This window comes from Neofelis nebulosa, chromosome 8 (genome assembly GCF_028018385.1).
Source record: "Neofelis nebulosa isolate mNeoNeb1 chromosome 8, mNeoNeb1.pri, whole genome shotgun sequence".
NCBI lineage: Eukaryota > Metazoa > Chordata > Mammalia > Carnivora > Felidae > Neofelis > Neofelis nebulosa.
Genome location: NC_080789.1, coordinates 18,057,597 through 18,078,598, shown reverse-complemented (window position 1 = coordinate 18,078,598; position 21,002 = coordinate 18,057,597). Strand labels below are relative to the sequence as shown.

At 35.5% G+C, this 21,002-nt stretch overlaps 1 protein-coding gene across 5 annotated transcripts in view; it reads left to right on the top strand.

The window, feature by feature from the left end:
- HCFC2 (host cell factor C2) overlaps positions 1 to 21,002 on the top strand; it is a 46,876-nt gene that overhangs the window by 22,194 nt on the left and 3,680 nt on the right. Inside the window, exons 10-17 of one of the 5 annotated variants that reach the window (XM_058741565.1) lie at positions 983 to 1,160; positions 5,207 to 5,410; positions 5,973 to 6,046; positions 8,001 to 8,138; positions 9,703 to 9,888; positions 10,287 to 10,325; positions 10,590 to 10,875; positions 12,101 to 19,282. In XM_058741565.1, coding sequence (XP_058597548.1) covers positions 983 to 1,160; positions 5,207 to 5,410; positions 5,973 to 6,046; positions 8,001 to 8,138; positions 9,703 to 9,888; positions 10,287 to 10,325; positions 10,590 to 10,875; positions 12,101 to 12,285 — 1,290 coding nt within the window. In that variant the 3' untranslated portion in view covers positions 12,286 to 19,282. Of the gene's footprint in view, positions 1 to 982; positions 1,161 to 5,206; positions 5,411 to 5,972; positions 6,047 to 8,000; positions 8,139 to 9,702; positions 9,889 to 10,286; positions 10,326 to 10,589; positions 11,109 to 11,861; positions 19,283 to 21,002 lie in introns of those variants that run through there. The other 4 variants (XM_058741568.1, XM_058741567.1, XM_058741566.1 and 1 more) reach the window with 4 other exon arrangements.

Sequence of the window (21,002 nt, the reverse complement as noted above, 5' to 3'; positions counted from 1 at the left end):
GTTTGTGAGGTTATTTCTTGTTTATGAAGTGCTTCACAGTAGGTATCTGTAGAGACTAATGAATAAGCTCACTAGGATTTACACTGGTTTTATATGGCAAGCTGCTGTCTGCATATACAGTAGATTCTTTTCAAGGGAAATGATGTAGGGATAAGCTCACGTGTTCTGAACATGGCTGTTGTGGACAAATATCCTAGAGCCATGAGAAGTTATAATTGACAGTGGAGACAGAAAAGTGACAAAAAACAGGTAAGTAGAAGGGGGCAGCAATATTGGGGTTTTTGAATGAAGCCAGGTAACTTTTATGGCTCAGTAGACCCATATATATTGCTGTATAGTAACTGATGTTGACCTTGATGACCTGAATTATCAAAAAGTTTAAATGTGTTCATTATAGTGTCTACAAGAAGGCAAAGAAAAACAGAATTAAAGAGACTGCTATTTAAAAATGTTTAATGGCAAAGAATATTGATATGTGTATGTATTAAATCTTGATATCTATTTGGAAACTCAGTCATATAGAATAATTCATTTGCTTGAACTGAGATTTTATTTTTAGGAGTCATCAGGTCTTTAAAATCCATGTTGACTTTGTTAAGAAAATTGGACAAATGTGTTAAACTCAGCAACTCTGGTGTTGTCGCCTATGCTGCATACGTATTTACTTGCATACTAACTACCACTCATAAAACATAGTCTGGTGTCCTTTCCCCCCCCCCCCCCCCCCAGAATATACCCTCCTATTCCCCTTTATAACTGGTCTTCTGAGAATGGAGATTAAGGGAGGAAATGGGTTTTTTTAACTGTTGTAAAATTTAAAGAATAATCCTATACAAATTAAGTGTATAATTTAAACTGTTTTATATCTTGGTAAATTTATTTTCAAAAGCATTCAAGTTGTAAATTATTTTGCTTGTTTTTCACATGTATTTCTATTTAACTGAACATTGCTTGCTACAATAAACTGTTTTATTTCTTATAGGTCAGCGATACAACGAACAGTGCAAAAACTGAACATACACCTATGAAAGGAACTTCTGTGAAAAACAGACCAGATCTCAAAGCATCAACTGATTTTAATGCCGCTTTACATCCATCTATGGCAACTAATACTTCTAATCATAATAGTTGTGTCGTGGATATGTTAAGGAAAAATGAAGGTATAAAGATGGCACTTTTAAAAAATGTTTATTTATTTTGAGAGAGAGAGAGAGAGTGCGAGCAGGGGAGGGGCAGAGAGAGAGAGAGAATCCCAAGCAGGTTCCGCGCCATCAGTGCAGAGCCCAACACAGGACTCGAACTCACAGACCATGAGATCATGACCTGAGCCAAAACTAAGAGTCAGATGCTTAATCAACTCATCCACTCAGGTGCCTCAAAGATGACACTTTAGGTAAAGCCAAAGCTTTTTATAATAACAATAGGGAATTATAGTCTCTGAAAAAGTAAATGTTGTATGGTTTTGATCCATTTTCAAAATAATAATAAACTAGCCACATTGACCCTAGTTAGAGTGATGTCAGGATACTAAGAAAGCACTGACCTGAATTGCAAAGCTTAGTTAGGTATGGAACTCAAATGAGGCAAGCTCTTGTATGACATTTGAGGTTGGCCAGTATGTTCAGTGTCACGTTCCCATTACTGTATTTTCTTAGCACTTAGAACTATCTGAAATTATCTATTTGGGGCAGGGATTTTCTTGTTCATCTCTATTTCCTCAGCACCCAGATCCATGCTTGGTTAATAGTAGTCATTTAGTAAATATTTGTTTAGGAAATAACTGGATTATCCTCAGAAAGATAGTTCATTTATGAGAACTGTTGATTACATTCATGCGACAGCTTGTACTTTGGTGATCCTTATATTTAAAATGAGCTCATTTGAATATTCTGATGCCATTTCAGATACATTGTATCTGATTTCAGTATCTAAAGTTATTTTATAAATCTCATTCTGGTGTCCCTGACATAGAAACATGTGACTTTAGAAACGCCTGGGTGGCTCAGTTGGTTGAGCATCCAACTCTTGATTTCGGCCAAGGTCATGATCCCAGGGTTGTGGGATCAAGCCCTGTGTCGGGCTCCAGGCTGAGCGTGGAGCCTGCTTGGGATTCTCTCTCTCCCTCTGCCCCCCTACCTCACTTTTGTGTTCTGTCTCTAAAATTAAAAAAGAAAGAAAGAACGAAAAAGAAAGAAAGAAAAAAAACGTGACTTTATTTTTAATTTGAGAAAGTCATGACAGCTGATATAAATCTAATGCCTATTCAGTGATACAAACTTAACAAGATGAATATTATTTTTATTTCCATTTTTTTAAATGTTTATTTTTGGGAGACAGTGCAAGAGAGGGAGGGGCAGAGAGAGAGTGGGGTACAGAGGAGCTGAAGCAAGCTCCATGCTGACAGCAGAAAGCCCAATGTGGGGCTCAAACTCATGAACCATGAGATCGTGACTGGAGCCAAAGTCAGACACTTAATCAACTGAGCCACCCAGGCACACCTTTATTTCCATTTTTCTTAATGAGTCTGTGGTAGGTAAGAATATTCAATGAAAATAATTTCCTGTAATTTTTCCTTATTTCATCACCTGTGCAAAAGGAGAGCACTTTTGTTTTATTGATTTTCAGGTGGAATCATTTGGTTAAAATTATAAAAGCCTGGTCCTGGACCTCAATTTATATTTCTTTCTTATAGTGATTTTCTATGTTTATCTTATAAAGAAGTTTATGCTCTTGAAAACAAATAAGAGCTTTGAGATTTCAGAATCTTAATGTACTCTAAATCGTATGTTGTAAGACAGTTTAGAAAAAATTAGTACGAAACAAATGGGAAAACCAGAGTGGTTGTACAGCGACAGTATCACTGACAGATCATAGACATTCAAATCTGTGAATGATTGGCTACCCAATCTTAGGTTAACAAGGGCAGATTGGACCTTTTTCTTTGTAGGTTGGAGTAGCTGGTATGTTTCAAAAGTGGAAGAGTGACATGATTAGTTGTTATTGTTGTTTTGGAAAGAACACTCTGGCCTCACCATCAGAAGAACTGGAGTAGGAAATGATTGGGAGGCTTCGTAGAAGGTTCTTTTGGGACTCTAAGAGATAACCAGAGACTGAAGCAGTGGGTGGAATGGAGAGAAGAGAATATATCATTTCTGAGAGTTTTAGAAACTAGCATCTATTACTAGCCTTGGAAACTGGTTGGATATGAGAAATAAAAACGAGTTTACCATGACTCCCAGTTTTTTGGTTGGATATTCAATGAGTGATGATACTCTTTATCAAGAAATGAAATATAGGAGCCAGAACAGATTTGGGAAAAAGGTAAGTTCAACTTTGAACTTAGTGTTTTTGAGACACTTGAGGAACATACTGGTAAAGATTTTTAATTGGCAGTTGGATATTTAGGTGTAGAGTCTAGGTGGTAATTTTTGGCTGGAGTATAAATTTAGAAATTAAGGGTAACTAAAATATGAGCGCCACAAGGAGTAGTGACTTTATCTGACTTGTTCACTGCGAGATTCTTAGCACCTGGCAGTGTCCAGAATATATGTATTTGGGAGATGTATGATTTATGAATGGTAGCGAAAACATAGGAAAATATGTAAATGGAGAAAAGAGAAGGCTTGGGAACACCTGCATTTAAAAAGTCATCTGAAGAGAAGAAGCCAGCTACAGAGATTGAAAAGGGGTTCTTAAAAGGCCAGGAAAAGAACCAAGTAGATTGGTGTCCTGTTTTTTTTTTCTCAGTAGTGGTCATCTCAGTTTGTGTATGCATGTTTCTCTACCACACGATTATAACTTCATGAAGTATTAACCATGCCTGCTTTATTTCACCATTGTAGAAGCATGCACGATATCTGGTAAATAGTAAGTCCTCAGTATTGTGGAGTGAGGGGTGCCTAGGTGGCTCAGTTGGTTAAGCATCCAACTCTTGATTTTGCTCAGGTCATAATTTCACAGTTCGTGGGATGGAATCCTGCTCAGGCTCTGCGCTGATGGCGTGGAGCCCACTTGGGTTTCTCTCTCTCTGCTCCTGCCCTGCTTGTTCTCTCTTTCTCTCTCGCTCTCTCTTTCAAAATAAATAAGCATAAAAAATATTGTGGAATGAGTAATTATAAGTCATAGAAAGAAACAACTTCAAAGAAGGAGTATGTGGTCGGTATTGTTTATGTTGCAGAAAGGTCAAGTAAGTGGAAATTGAAAAGCATCCCTTAGAAATCATTGACGTTTGCCAGAGCCATTTCATTAGAGTAGAGGGGTAGAAACCAAATTTGAGGAGGTCAGGGAAGTAGAGACTGCTCTGAAGGAATTAGTGAGGGGTAATGGCAACTGGAGAAGATTTGTGGGGTCAAAGAAGATGGGTGTTTTGTTTGCTTGAGAGACTTGATAATGTTTAAGGACTGAGCGCCAAAAACTGCTAATGAAAAAAGAATCTGAAAACCCTGAAGAGAAAGGAATGATTGATAAAAGAGGGTCCCAAAATATGGGGAAGGGATAGAACCAAGATCACAGGAGGATTGATTATCCTTCCTCTGGAGAGAGGTCAGTTCGTCCTCTGAAATGGAAGAGAAGATAGAAAGGATGGGCCCAATCATAAATGTGTTTCTAGTTTAGGGCAGAAGAAGGCAGAAAACTCAAGGCATTCATGCCTGATGACTTCTGTTTTTTCCCCTAAAGTGGGAGGCAAGGCATTTGATCTATGATTTAGAAGAGTCCAAGAACAATGATTCAGTGTTTAGAATGGAAGAAGGACCTGAGAAGTTGGACATCTGTTATCTATGTAGTACATTTTATTTTCTTTTTCTTTTATTTTTTAAAAAATATTTATTTTAAGAGAGAGAGAGAGTGCATGAGCAGGAGAGGGGCAAAGAGAGAGGGAAAAAGAGAATCCCAAGCAGGCTCCATGCTGTCAGCGCACAGCCCGACATGGGGCTCGATCTCAACAAACTGTGAGATCGTGACCTGAGCCGAAATCAAGAGTTAGAGCTCAACTGACTGAGCCACCCAGGTGCCCCTGTTGTCCACTTTATTTTTCTAAACATTTTATGTTTAGCCTAATGGTTAATTCATATGCATGACATTTGCAGTGCCTATGTTTATGATTTTTAAAATTGAAATACCAAGAACGTGTGACAAGAACCATAATAAGATAGCACACATATTGCAGGCGTTATGTTAATAATTGTTTTTCTCACTTTAATTTTAGGTCCTCATACTTCAGCAAATATAGGTGTTCTAAGTAGTTGCCTGGACTTAAGAACAGTAATCCCTGAAACTTCTGTATCCAGTTCTGTTTCCAGCGCACAAACTATGGTAACCCAGCAGACCATTAAAACTGAATCATCCAGTACAAATGGGGCAGTTGTTAAAGATGAAACTTCACTAACAACATTCAGTACCAAATCTGAAGGTTTGAAATGTGTTTCACATACTGTATTTTGAACCATTTGTGTATATAAATTCATCAAACTTACTTGTTTAGATGGGAATTGCATTTCATCTTGGATTGAGTTATATATAAACAGATAAAACATTCCAATTAAAATTATTATACAACATACTCTTCTGCCTTCCATAAGATATTTAAATCAGCACACACCAAAATACGTTCAGAATGTGTTTTTCCTACCGTGAATATATTCAGCAAATTTTTTTTCCATAGAAAAGATTTATTCTTTAGACTATGGGGTAACAATTCCTCCAGCTTGATAGATTTCTGATTTTATAAATTCTCGTTTCTTTTGCTATAGGAATTGTGTTTCATCTTTGGTAAACGTTCTCTGAAGTTCTAGCTGGCCATCAAACCCTTGAGAAATGAACATTGTGAATGAATTTGAGTTAGAGGGTCCATATTTCTAATTATTGTGCTTTTCTCCCTGGGGCTATTTTTTTATGTTTATAAATTATATTTTAATGTGTCTGTTTGATAAGTGATCATGTAAGTCTTATATGATGAATTGTTTGGTTTTTAGTTGATGATACATGTGCCCTACCTGCAACTAAGATCAGCCGTGTGGAAACACAGGCCACAGCGATGTCATTTTCTGTAAGTACGTGACCTGAAGATCACTTGTGTTTACAGGTGGCCAAGTATGCTTTAAATGCTGAGCAACTTCAGCGTGAATTCATGAGAAGATTCTTGAGTGTCCTTTAGTAATGACTTGACATAGATTGAGAAATGAAGGCTTGAATAGGAAAATGTTTACAGTATACTGTTAAGTGAAAAAAAGCTGCATAAAAAATAATATAGATATGCTGTGGTCCCAATTTTATTAAAAGATTCACACAGTAGATACATTCCTACTCTCACGTGAATCCACATACATCCATACTACAATGCTGGATGACTTTCTTCAGGTTGTGCGACCATAGATGCTCTTTATTTTCTTCTTTGGGCCTTCAGTATTTTTGTATAGTGAAATGTGTTACTTTCATAATCAGAAATATGTGTGTGTGTATGTGAACATATATACGTATATATGTAAGTTACATTAGTGGTTTAAGAGTAAAAGGACATGGTACAGAATGGAAAACTTGAATGGCTCTATTACTAGCTACTTATTAGGAGAACAGCAGAATATTGCAATGTTGGGTAGGCATACCTATTGGGTAGGCCAATAATCTACAACATGGCATCGTTTTATGAAAGGCCAGAACTGGTCTGCATGGCACCAAACTTAAAATGCTAGGAATGTGCCTCACAAGTATACACAACTGTCTTAATTACATAAATACAAGGGTAATACATATGTGTGTGTGTGCATGTGTGTGTATATACCTTTTAATTTATTTTAAAATGCTGAGTCATTTCAGCTTTATTGCTATGAGCAAGAGTTTTTATTTGACCTAATATTTACCTCTTAGAATCTTCAAGAATTATCTGTAGTTTTAGTTTCCTTTCAATCATGATTTTATGGATTTTGATTGTAGTTTTATCTTCATCAGCTTTCACCTTTCCAGAATGTTACGTTAAGTCCTAGAGTTCTTAGACTCAGGGAAAAATTATTAAAGGGAACGTTTTTCTCTTCAATCTGTCTTGCAGCACATCAGGCAGAATGGTATTTGTTATTTCAGTTGGAGCCAGTTGTTTTATAAAAGTTGTTGAAGAGAGTTTTTACAACTTTAAAAATGAAAACAAGTTTAAAGCTATTCCTTTTTTTAAAACCTTAAAGACTTTTCTAGTTAGCTCACTTTGTCATGTGTGATAGCCTAAATAACAAATAATGTGAATTATAAGCATGTACCTCTGCTGTTATATATTTAAGACAGAAATAAATAACTGAAGTGCACATTTGTTTTGAGCTTCTGGAAACAGTGTCTCATTTATAAAGAAGATGGCTTAAAAAGGTTAGTTCCAGGGATAAGTATAATTCACTTATCACTAAAAGTAGTTTAAGGTAGAGGAAGTGTATTTGTTTTAAAGCAAGGTAAAAAATGTAAAACTGTTTAACCTGCTCCTCTTTAGTATATACTAAAGTGTATTCAAATTGCATTTTAGTTTTGAACATTTTTTCTCCTTTTAGGTTTGGAGAATCACAGGTATTTCAAGTGCAAAGATCACTGAATTTCTGCTAGTTGTTTTTGAATCTAGAAATAAGCCAGCTTGGAATGAATTTTTCCTTATTTGCTCCTTTTGGAGCAAGGTATAATGTCACACTAAAGGGATTACATTTTCTGAGAGAGTCTCTGAAATGACAATGTTCTATAAAACAGCTGGCATTTTAACAAATCACTGATTGGAAAGCATGCTAACTCTAGCTAGGTTGATAGTCCAGAGCTACTGACTTGGAGAATGCCTGTCACTCCCCATGTTTGAATTGGCATCCCTGTTTCACTGTCAGTTGACCTAATCTGTTAAGAGTTTATTTACTTATGAGCTGTTAATGTTGTGGTGTTTACCCGTATACCTCCTTGTAGATCACTGCATGGATTTGTTAAATCTTGAAGTTTCTTATATGCTCAATAAGAGTCTTGATAAATTTTTCTTTCTCTAAAATTAGAAAGAGACTCCTTCAAATCCAGTGGCCACAGTGAAAGCAGGAGAACGACAGTGGTGTGATGTAGGAATTTTTAAAAATAACACAGCTTTGGTGAGCCAGTTTTATTTGCTGCCCAAAGGGAAGCAAAGCATCTCAAAGGTAGCTATTGATATGTTTTCTACACTGTGAGTTTGTAAGTGTCACAAATGAGGTCTTTTTTTATAACCCTGATTGAAGTCACTTTGGGATGAGTGAAATTGGGATCTGTTCACAGTCTATAATTAAGAGTTCTGTATGCCTTCTTATCTTGTATTCTTTTATAAGGCTCTTTTTATGGACTGTATCATAAGCAGGTCACTTAAAAAATCTTATACAATCACTGGGCTGGATTTTGAGTCAAAATTAATATGGTCTGGCCAGTACAGATAAGGATGTCTTTTAAATGCCTCTAATTTTTTTATCTGGTATGTTTAGAGAATGGAACATGTTTTCTTAGAACTTTTTTAATTCCTGATTTCACAACTTAAAAAATTTAATAGCCCCAGTAGATGAAGGAATACAATCTAGTTTTCTCTTGATTCTGAAACCCCTTAAAGTGGAACTCATATATATAAACATTAACCCTCTAAGAATTATCAAATAGATAACAGCTCCAAAGCACACTGAACTAATTTTTTTCTGGAATGGGGAATTTCAGAGAGTGAATTACCAAGGAAATAGCTACTTAGTTTGACTCTCCCAAAGACCTGCACAAATGGACAATATATCATTTATCATTATATTTTAGTTTCTCTAATATTACCTCTGGCATCTCTCTTTTTCATATAGAATTTTTCCAATTGTTGACAAAAATGAAAATCCTGGTGAATAATTTGTTAGTATTATACCTAATGAAATTTCTGGCTGTAGCTTAATTTCATATATTAGAAATAACGATATCTAAGGGCCTAGTAATTACCTGTTTTTCCCAAAAGAAAAACAGCATAAAATTTAGAGTCAGTAAACTTGGGTTTGAATCATTAGTTCCAGCACTCAACAGTGTGACCTTGGAGAAGTCACTTGTTTAACCTGAGACTCAGTTTCCTCACTTATAAAATAAAAATGATAAAGCTCCCTTAAAAATGAGAATGATACATTAGGACTACCTGTCTCACAGTGGTGCAGTGAGAGGGAAAATATGGAAAAATTGTTTGAAAGTTATGAATGTTATGATCTTTCTACCCAGAGTATACAATCCAATTATTTAACATTTGTTCAGCATCTGCTGAATATTAATGTTTAAAATGCTCCATAATACATGCTGATCACTTCTTTTCTGGCAAGTTTGCTTGCCTGTATCCAAAGGGTATTGTTCCTGGTTAGACTGAGAAGAATTCCTCTGAGATTTCTATTCTAAGTTTATATGGACGGTTGTTTCTTTGCTTATAGTGGTTGTCAGTTTTTTTCTACCTTTACATTCTTCATGTGCAGAATATGCTTAAATTTCTTTTTATAATCAGTGGTTTTTAACTGGAAACGTCACTTTTCCTCCAGATAAGAATCACTGATTTATAGGCTTAGTTGCTTTTGTATTTGGAGGGTTTATTCCATGTGTGACAGAGGGAAAAAATTAAATGTGAACTAGAACCTTAAAACATAATTCATTCTTTGAAAAGTTTTCGTGTTTAATGACAAAATAATTAATTGCACTTTTTCTTTGACTTTTGTATATGTTACATTTTAGATAGGAAATGCGGACGTACCTGACTACAGTTTACTTAAGAAACAAGATCTTGTTCCAGGCACAGGATACAGATTCAGGGTAGCAGCCATCAATGGATGTGGAATAGGCCCTTTCAGCAAAATCAGTGAATTTAAAACTTGTATTCCCGGTTTTCCTGGAGCTCCTTCTGCAGTCAGAATTTCAAAGGTGAGATGTCCGGTCAAGTCTTGGTGATTTATTTATTGAAAGTTTATACATGAAGTAAAACCATCAGTTTAGAGATTCTTGTTAGTAACCAATGAAATGAGAGGTATCTAAAAGGGGTATCTAAAAACCAATGTAACATTGTGTGTCAACACTATTTCAATTTTTGAAAAATTAAGTAATAAGTGGGGTGGATTAAAAGTTTAAAAAATATTGCTTGCTAATAACTCATAATTTTAAGGACCAAATTTCAAGCAGAATTACAGCATCCAAATTATAGAAAGTCAGAGAAATCTGGTATGCTTCTTAATATTAACTTTGTTCTTGTTGTATGGAACCAAAAAGTTTGTGTTGGAGAATTTTAATAGAACACATGAAATTGAATTATATTTTATCCTAAGGTCCTGCCCCTCTTTAGAGAAGAAAAGATCTGCTTTCAGGTAAGAAAAATCCCTTTCTTGGGATGGTATAGGCAGACATTTAAGCCTAGTTATGATATTGAAAAGTGGGCAATGAATTAAACATTGTAAATCCAATTAAGGTAAGTTTTAAAAAATCGGTAATAAAAGTTCTAATATCTAATGTAATTACTTTAGCAAAAAACATTTTGTGTTCTAAAGATAGACTCAACATTATAAGTGATATTAGAGAAAATTTCAGAACCTTTACCTGTTTTTGTTTTTGTTTTTTCTCCTCTCTTCAAGAATGTTGAGGGTATCCACCTTTCCTGGGAACCTCCAACTTCACCTTCTGGAAATATTTTGGAATATTCAGCCTACCTGGCTATCCGCACAGCACAAATACAAGATAATCCAAGTCAACTTGTGTTTATGAGGATTTATTGTGGTCTTAAGACATCATGTATAGTAACTGCTGGGCAACTTGCAAATGCACATATCGATTATACGTCCAGGCCTGCCATTGTGTTCAGGATATCAGCAAAGAATGAAAAGGGATATGGACCAGCTACGCAAGTTCGATGGCTTCAAGGTAACAATAAAAAAGCACCTTTAAATTGAGTTGTTTTTTTTGTTTTGTTTTGTTTTGTTTTTTTTACTGAAGCTATTGTGATGATTATTTATTAGTAACTGGTTATGAAGATTTGTCATTTAAAAGAGTATTCTCTGACTGTATTTCTAGCACTTATGAGTTTGAGTTTGTAAGTTGTTCTTAAAATGTATTTGCTCAATTTTAGATCCAAATAAAAATAGAAAAGAAGCAAAGACTCTCTGAAAATTAGTGTATGGATTCGTCCTTACAGTTATATAACTGCTCTTTTATAAAGGAAAATAGTAAAATTAAGATAAAAGCTAGAAGGCTTTATTACCCCAATATCTTTTCTAAAGGCCATGTAACTCAGTCATCCTAGAGGTATTGAGATGATTCTAGTAACTGGCTGTTGTACACTGTGCTGTCTTACTTAGTAGATGTTCTCTCCATTGTAAAGGCCCTGTTTTTGAGTACTCCCTATAACTTTATTATTCTATATGAGCAGTGATTCTCTAACAACTGTCTTCTACTGGATAATATCTGTGATACTAATATTAGGAGCCGCTATTTGATTCATTTTTTTCTTTACCTACAGTTAGCACAGAGCTTAAGAAATTAAAAAAGAAAGAGGCGAGTTTAGAAACTCTGGTTTTGAATTTTCTTTATTTTCCAAGAATCATGGCAAAATACAAAAAGAGTAATGGGTTTTCTTGATTCATACCAGGCTGATACATTGGAATATATTTTTGGCCAAAGCACTTAATGTACCTGGTCTTTGATTTCCTCATTAATACAAGAGGGAGTTAAAAGAATTTACATATAAGGTTTCTTTCAGCACTAAAATGCTGTCTTTTCATCAGAAGCAAAGTATATCTGTGAACATTTTAGCAAGTGTTTAGAGCAATGGCTCTAACTTTGCTTTTGCTGAAACTAAAACATGCGGAATTTAAAATTCAAAATTGAAGTACATGTCCTCTTTATTGCAGAAAGAAAGAAGCACCTTAACAGGACACAAGTTTTGAAATAGTGTTTTAAACATTTGTAAGATTTTTGTAAATGTTCTAAATGTTTTATTTTTGCATTGTTTTTACCTCAAAATTGTATAAACTTTTTTACAACTGAAAAATAAGCATTAGACAGCTTACTCAGGTCCCATTGCAACCTTAAAGATGCAGATAGGCATTATGGATACTCTGCCACAGGTAGCTTGTTTTGAACCTTTTAGGAATTTCCCGGTTCTGCTGCCGATACAAATCTGGAGTGAATATACAGAGCAATATAACCGCAGAAAAGATGGTTCAAACTAAGAGCCGTAATAACTGCAGGGGCCCAGGCCTATCTATTTCTACCATGCGACCTTATGCCAGGTCAGGTGGACTGAGTAGCTGTGTCCTCGAGCTTCACGTATAATACTCCCGGCCACGATGGATTTAATTATCCAGGATTGATATATATGTATGTTCCAGTTACTAATTTAAAGTGTATAGAATATTTTAATATATAATTTTTGTAAAGAACTGGGATTTTTATACTACAGTATTTGTAATTAATGTGTCTCACTAATTAAGTTTCTCTTGAAGAAAATATGCAAGCTGTTAGACACATAATGAGTGATTTCCAAACTCTAAAGGTAAAATAAATGCACTACTCTGGTGTTATTAGAATACCTTTTTTGTGGCTGTATGAATCCTAAATCTTTAAATGTGTATTTTTACAAACAATGTTTACAAGGAGCTTCTCTGGTTTGTTGTCTCAGCACCTCCCTTGGTGAGAGCTTCATTCTGCATTTGTTAAATTCATATGCTTTGCTTTTAGCATATGCTTGCTTTTTGCACTAGTAGAATTTTAACTTACCTCATTATTATGTTTGTAATCATTTGTATAGCTTCCATAATATGTCTGGTATAGGCTAAACAAATACTTAACCAAAGTTAAAATAAATGGTAAGCAGTTTTGCACATATTAAATGCTAGGGTTTTTTGTGTATATATGTGTGTTTAGTTATAAAAAGAGTAAGAATGAAAAGTTATAGTAAGTATATGTTTCAAGTCCAATTATTTTAATGATTTATCTGCTTTATTAGAAAAAGGTCTGGCTTTTAACTCCTTATTCTCTGCATTAATTAACAATTTGCATCTTGAAGCACTTCCCTTAATGACAAGGACGAAGTTGACTTTAAGCAAAGAATAGAATATTTGTTTGAGTGTGCACATTTGTAACTATTTAGTATTTGGTTTAGTTTACTTTGCTTATATGCCTCTGTTGTGCTATGAACCTGTGGTTCTAAATACAGCTTATTTTCTAGAGAGAAAGGCAGTCTTGCTATATACCAAGGGATTTGTGAAAATAACAAATGTTTTTACTTTGACAATTAGCCCAGATTCTGTTATCGTTTTGTTTTGTTTTGTTTTTTGGCATTTGTGCATTAAGCACTGGTCATATTTATTGGTGACTGAAAGATGCCATTGAGAGATCTCTGTGGCTTGACATTCATAGTTAATAGCAGATCTTTAAGCTGCATGTTCATGAATAGAATGTACTAGGGTAAATAACAAGAGAAGTGCATTTAGCTTCCTATGATTTGCACATTTTCTAAGCGAAGATCCCTTTGAGTAGCAATGGGCTAGATCATGCAGGTATCTTTCATATGAGGATTTACACTGAGTTAAATGACTCTTTACTCCTCCTTGCTGAATAAGCAATTCAGATGTACAAGCCTTTGTGCCATAGTCCTCTACCTAGGCTCTACAACTTTGGTTCACATATGTAGTAAAAAGATTTTGGTGTTGCATGCTCTTAGAATTATATTTTCTAAGATATTGTATTGGCTTTGTTTTAGCTTAGTAAACTGTCTTGGCAGTTTAACTAGAAATAGGGTATTATAAACTCACTGTTATCTGCATTAAAAAAACAACAACAATCTGGTTGCATGTATGAGGCCCCCTTGCTCTATAACCCAATTACATAAATATAATCATCTCTAAGCAGGTGAAACTGTTGACCTGTTATTTCAAAGACTTGTAGTCTAGCCAAGATTTGTTCTGGTTAGAGGTCTGGTCTATTATAACTGAAGGTATTTTTATTTTAAAAAATTGCAGCACTTGTAGCATCAAAATCACTTGTAACATTGCCTACGAAGAGATAATTAGGTTGAAAGTTATTGCAGTAATCTGCCCATGAATGAAATAGGTTGCAAAATAGACTTGGTCTTTGACTGCTTAAGGTATAAACTGACAGTTACATTTCCCAAGACTGATTTTAGGCAGTTTTATGTATTATGTACCAATCATGTGTAAAATAAAGCACCTTTTCTATTATAACCAATTACAGGTGTTATTTGTTTTGAACTATATGAGAGAAAAAATAGTGATGGATGGCAGAGTAAATCTGTAAAATGTTGATTTTATATCGTTCACTTAAAATAATATAGGCAGTCTCATAAAGAATAGATTGTATCCGAAAACTTGTTTTTAAGTTAGTGAATTGTGTTTGGGAGTCATTTTCTCATAGAAATGTAAAGCCTGTCTCTCTAACCCTTACTGTGGCTGAGCTAGTAAGTAAAAAGGCACCTGGCTCCAGGAGACAAATCTAAACTGTTGTCATCTCTTTTGTCCTCTAGTCACTTTTAATTTTTTGTCTTTATGCTTTTCACCATTTAATTCACAGCAGCCAGACTTCTGTCCTGCTACTCCATCAAAACGGCTCTAGCAAAGGTCAGGGATAACTTCTCATTTCCCAAATCTAGTGATTTCTCTTGTCATTCGTAACTTAACCATTCCCTGGACACTTGGACATTTTCTTGGTTTCTATGCTACCGCTAGCTCTTCCTTCCCATAACTCCTCCTGTCTGTAGGCCCCTTTTCTACTCGCCCCTGCCTTCATTTGTTTTTTTCAAGACTCACGTCCTTTTTCAAGATTTCAAGATGAAGCATTTCCTGACATGCTCCATTTCCAGGTAGATTTGACCCCTTTGTCTTATGCCCCCACTGTCCTTTGTCAAATCTTCTGTCATAGCTGCCTAAAAAACATTGTGTCCTTACTTGTTAGCATTGTTCTCTCCCTCTGCCAGATGGTAGGTCTTTGAGGCAGAGAGTGGGTCTTTCTATTTCTCACATATCAGCCATTTAACTGGTACTTAAATAGTGTTAACATGATTAAGGAAAATTGTCACCTTCACATTTCTCCATATTCTCACTCCCCTCTCTCAAATTGGGGTCAGAGTGGGAGGAAGGCTTTGATAGGGAAACAGATTTTAGCTCTTACTTCGGTTCCTAAGAGTTCTGGGATAAATAAAGAATATGTCACATATATACTGGGCTAAACGGGATTTAACATAGGTATGTATAGGTCTCAAGCAGAAGTCTTTGACCTAAAAAGATCTGAGCATTTAGTGAGATTGGTAGGTATTGCTGGGTTATGATTTTTAATATTGGATGAAATGGAAAATGAGCTAAAAATATTTCCAAACTATTTCCTTATAGGAAAGCCATGGACTCTTGTCTAACATTAGAAAAAACAACCTACCTATTTGATATTAAGCACTGGGACTGCTGGAAGACATGGAACACCAGCATTAATACATATCAAGTCAGGCCACTATTGTCACCTCCAAGCTTATAGGACAAAGGATTCTTACACCACTAGAAAACAACATGACATTGGCACAACTTCCTTCCAGGTTTCCCAGTTAGAGTTGGGATTCCATACTATTCCTGTAACTCAAGAAGACTCTTTTTTCTTTCCTTTTTTTTTTTTTTTAATCATGCCTGAAAAAAACATGAAATACAACATTCTGGGGAGAAAAATTTCTATAAACTGAATGAAGAAAGAAAAGGCTTTAAGATCCAAGGATATCAGCCTCCTTGTTCAGAATAGATTTCTGTATCTTATTAGTATCTATTTGCTTCTTTCCTATCCTCTGAGGAGCTAAAATCAAGAAATGTCCACTTGTGAGATTGTTCATTTCAGCAAGGTCATCTGAAACAGAGTGTGAGGTTCTTTTGTGTATTTAGTACCTTGGATAAATTGAATTGAACAAGGGCCTGATACTTAAAGGCCATCATATTTGCAATCTGACTACTAGTAATGCCAGTGTCTCAAATTCAAAAGTCTTGAGAATACAGGTTATAAAGCCTTTGGCCTTAGATAGAGAGAAGGTTAGGAAGTCACAGGTATGAGGCAGTAGAGACAACAGAAGGATTCTCTATTTCCTGTTTTGATTTTGCTGGTTCAACAAAAAGTCTTTGCAGAGTATTTAGAGATGTCAGGGTGTTTACTCCTGAAGATAAAAAAAAAAATGTAGAAAGTATGAGTTTGTGTTATATCAGTTATGAAAGCTATTATAGAGAAGGAAATGGCCCCCTTCCTACCCACCTCCCCCTTCCTGGTCTCCTTACCACCCAGGGACAAAAAGCTAAAGGAGGAGAACTGAGGAAGGCACAGGAGAACCTGTGCCTGAGCATTTGCAGGTTAAAAAGAAAAGGTAGGACTTGTATTTGTTTTTGAACATGGAATAACTCTATCCACTAGTTAATCATGGTCCAACAAATATCCAGCTGTGACCAAGAGGATCACTCATTCCTTGTATCTGGGGAGACAGAGTGGAAGTTCCTTAAGAACTTGAGAAAGGTTCCCTCCTAATTTCTCTGTTTCTTACTGGAGAGGGAGGAAAAAGCTGCCAGTATATTAATGACCGCCCATCATAATAAAGGTGTGGGTGTGATACTTAGGGCAGCATAGCGTGTAAGAGAGTGGGCAGAGTTCTGAAGGTCCGACTTTCTGATATAAAAGTCATCCTGCCCTGGGGGGTGCAAGATGGAAGAGTAGCTGGACCCTTAGCTCACCCCACCCCTCCTCTACAGTCATCCTGCCACCACTTGCAGTTTAGCGCCCCCTGGTGGTGTTGTCCCTTCCACTTTAAATAAAGGTGAGATTTTAGGTCTTGTAGCTGCCTGGGATTTTTTAAATAGCTACAGCGATATCTGGAACTTTCCAATGTGTTGGCCCTGTGTTAGACCCAGTGGGGGCGAGATTGGGCCTGGAGAATACACTTTGGACTTCCCCATTTTCTGGGAATGGGTTGCAGTCCTTTTGCTGCCAGGCCTGATCTACCTCTTGAAGCAACTCACCCAAGATAATAACTTTAGCTTGCCGTTTGGGGAAAGGGGATGGATGGAATGTTTCAAGATGTTTTTTTTTTTTTTCTTTTTTTCAAGTTTTGAAATTGTGTAACAAATTTATGGCTATTTTCCTGAATCAGGAAAAATTGCACCTTAACTATCCCTTATTGAATCTGTGCAGTGTCACTGCCAGCAATGACCTTGGCAAAGTCACGATTACAAAATTGTTATGACATTTGTGTGACCAGCCTGACACTGTTATTGACCAATGTGGAGAAACAATAACTACCATGCACTTTCTGTATTTGGGGGGTTACTTAATACATAAATACATTATTAGGAGAATGTGCCAAAGGGAATTTGTACTATTGAAAGTCAGCAGAATTCAGTAAAGAGGCAGCGTCTCCATCCATTTATTTTGGAATTTGCATCACCTGTCTCTATTTTCTGCTTTATACAAGAGATTACACCCAGTGTACAAAGTAACCGGTTAACCGGTGTCATGTTGGTGACTCTGATTCATCCTGGCAGAGCAGGACTGTAATACTCCCATCTCGTTGGATCTGAACCTTGGGAAACTGGTTAACTTCCGTGAGGAGTAGCGCATCTCATCCCTCTTTTTCTATTATCAGGTGCTTCTTCCCTACCAGTTAAAACAATTAGCTGATTTGCAGTGCACAGCAGTAGCTGAAATACGAGATGTTCCCTCTCTTTATTGATGAAATTATGTATTAAATAACCTTATAGCTTTTTTCTTTTAAAATATTTCTTGTGAAATAAAATGATCACACATGTATTCAACCTTCAGCATAAGAACTAGAACATTCTCAGATACCCAGAATGCCCCTATTTTTCCTCCCCCCCCCCCCCCCACTGCATAAGGTAAACATTATTCTGGATTTTTTTGTTAATAATTCCCATGTTTTTATTTATGGTTCTACCATCTATGTATGTATCCCTAATAGTATGCTGTTTAGATTTACCTGGTTTTTAACTTTCATGTAAATGGTTCCCTCCTGCATTATATCCTTCTGTGACTTTTTTCAGGCATTGGTTTTGAAATTCCCATCCGTGTTTATGCATGTAACCGCATTTCATTTGTTCTCACCGCTGTATCGTATTCCATTTTGTGGCTCTCCCACACTTTACTTATCTGTTCTTCTGTTCATGGAGATTTGGATTGTTTTCCATTTTGAGCTATCAAACAGTGCTGCCCGGAACATTCTGCCAATTACAATGGAAGCTCCATGCGGGCAGGGATTTTGTCTGTTTTGTCTGATCTTCTCTGTTGAGACACTCACGATGTCTAGGACAATGGAGGGCACATGGCGATGCTCAATAAATATTTGAGGAATGAATGAATTCTTGTACCTTTCCCCTGGCGCACATGTACAAGATTTGCTCCAGGGAGGTTGTGTTCAAAGTATGGTCCAGGGACCCTTTCAGAGGCTCTGTGAGGACAAAATTATTTTCATAAAATTACTAAAACATTATTTGTCCTTTTCACTGTCATTTTTCATGAGTTTATGTATTTTTCCAGAAATGATGACATCATCACTCTGACAGCTAATCAAGTGTATACTTGTGTATTTTTGTGTTTTGAAAATGCCTCTTTTAATTTTCAATTTGGTAAATATTGATAAATATAACCCACACAAACAACTGATTTTTGAGGTCCTCAGTATTTTTTAAGGATGCAAAGAGGTTCTGAGACCAAAAATTTGAGAACCACAGCTCTAAGAAGCAGGTTTTGCTTGGTCATGCCGAACTGTTTCTGAAAGCATTTGTACCAGTTTACGTTCCCCCCTGGCAATGGTTGAGTGCCATTGTTCCATATCTTAGCAAACACTTGGTCTTGACTATCTTTCATATTTGCCAATTGGGTGGTGATTATATGGTGTCTTACTGTGGGTTTAATTTGCATTTCCCTGATTACTAATGAAATTGAGGGTTTGTTTTTTTTTAAATATATGAATGTGTTTCCTCTTATGTGAAGTACTTATTCATGTCTTTTCCCCATTTTTGTATTAGGTGTGTCTTTTTTTCATTGATTCATAGGATTTCTTTATAAATTCTGGGTACCAGTCCTTCGTCAGTTAAACATGTTGTATATATATCTTCTCCCAGTTTGTGTATTATCTTTTGTAATTGTATTGAATCTGTTGATCAGCCTGGAGAAAACTGATGTCTTTTCAGCAATAAGTCTTCCTAGCCAAAAACACTGTGTTCCATTTATTTGGTCTTCTTTTAATATCTCTCAATAAACTTTAATGATTTTTCTCCATAAAGGCCTTCATGTATTATATTAGATTTCTTCCTATGAATTTTTATATATTTTTAATACTATGGTAAATTTTTAAATTTTTTCTATTCTAACTGGTTGTTTCTAATATAGATCATGTGCTATGTGTTGATTTTGGATCCAGCAGCCATGCTAAATTTTTATTCTAATAATGTATTTAGATGCTCTTGACTTTTTTAATACAATCATTATCGGCAAGTAGTGAGAATTTTCTTCCTTTATGATGCTTCTGCCTTTAAAAAATCATCTTCTTTAGTTTCTGCACTGGCTATGACCTGTAGTACAATGTTGAAAATAACTGATAGTGAACTGATAGTGAACATCCTTGTTTTAAACATCCCAGTTTAAAAGGAATGCTTTCAACATTTCAGTAATTTTTTTCCCCTGTAAATGGCCTTTATCAATTAAGAAGATTCTCTTCTATTTCTGCTTTGCTAATAGTTTTATTATGAATGGGTGTTGAATTTTATTGAATGCTTTTTTCTCATCTGTTTACATGATTGAATGTTTTTTGATGTTAATGTATTAAGTAATGGTGGCTGACTTTATTATTGAACCAACCTTTAATTCCAGGATAAAGCAACTTGGTCATGGTGTGTGTGTTTTATAATACATTGCTGGACTCGGTTTGCCAATATTTTGTTTAGGATTTTTGCTTCTGTATTCATGAGTAAAACTAGCTTATAGTACTTCTTTTATGCTCCATCATTGACTAGTTTTGAGGTATACTAGCCTCATGAAATGAGTTTTTCAATTGTCTGGAAGACTTCAAGATTGGAATGAGTCTTTAAAACCATTTGGTCTGGGCGCCTGGGTGGCTCAGTCAGTTAAGTGTCTGACTTAGGCTCGGGTCATGATCTCATGGTTCATGAGTTCAAGCCCCACATCATGCTCTCCACTGTCAGCATGGAGCCTGTTTTGGATCCTCTGTCCCCCTTTCTCTCTGTCCTTCTCCCACTTGTGTGTGTGCTCTCTCTCAAAAAATAAATAAACTTTAAAAAAAAACATTTGGTCATTAAGAGAAGATTTTTAACTATTGATTCCATTTCTTTACAGATCATAGGAATATTAGGATTTTATATTATTGAGTCAATTTCATTAAGTTCAATAAATTTTTCTAACACTTCTCCATTTCATTAAGTTTTTTGATATGAAGTAATCCATATTTATGTTTTTAGTTTCCTCGGCATCTGTAGTTATGACCCATTTTCATTCCTGTGAGTTTATTTTGTGCCTTCTCATTTGATTAATCCAGAGGTTTGAATATTTAATCCATTGTTATTTTAAAAGTAGATTTCTAAATGCTAAAAGTGCATTATGGTTGTCTTAATCTTTATTTCTAATATTTTAATGGCGAATATGAGCTACAATATTTTAATTTTCTGAAATTTGAGACTAGCTTTATGATTTATGTGATCAATTTTCATATATGCTCCATGTATACTTGAAAAGAGTGTGCATTCCCCACTTGTTGAGTATGGTGTCTATTAAATCAAACTTGTCAGTCATGCTGTACAAATCTTCTCTTTACTGATTTACTTGATACTTGATTTATTTATAGAAGAGTCTCAAGATCTCATTATAACTAGATTTCTCAATTTCTCATGAAGTTCTGTTTGCTTTTTCTTTTGGCTTTATTATTAAATGCATATTAATTTAGAATTTTTGGATCTTCCTTGGTGATTTAAACCTGTTATAATTATGTA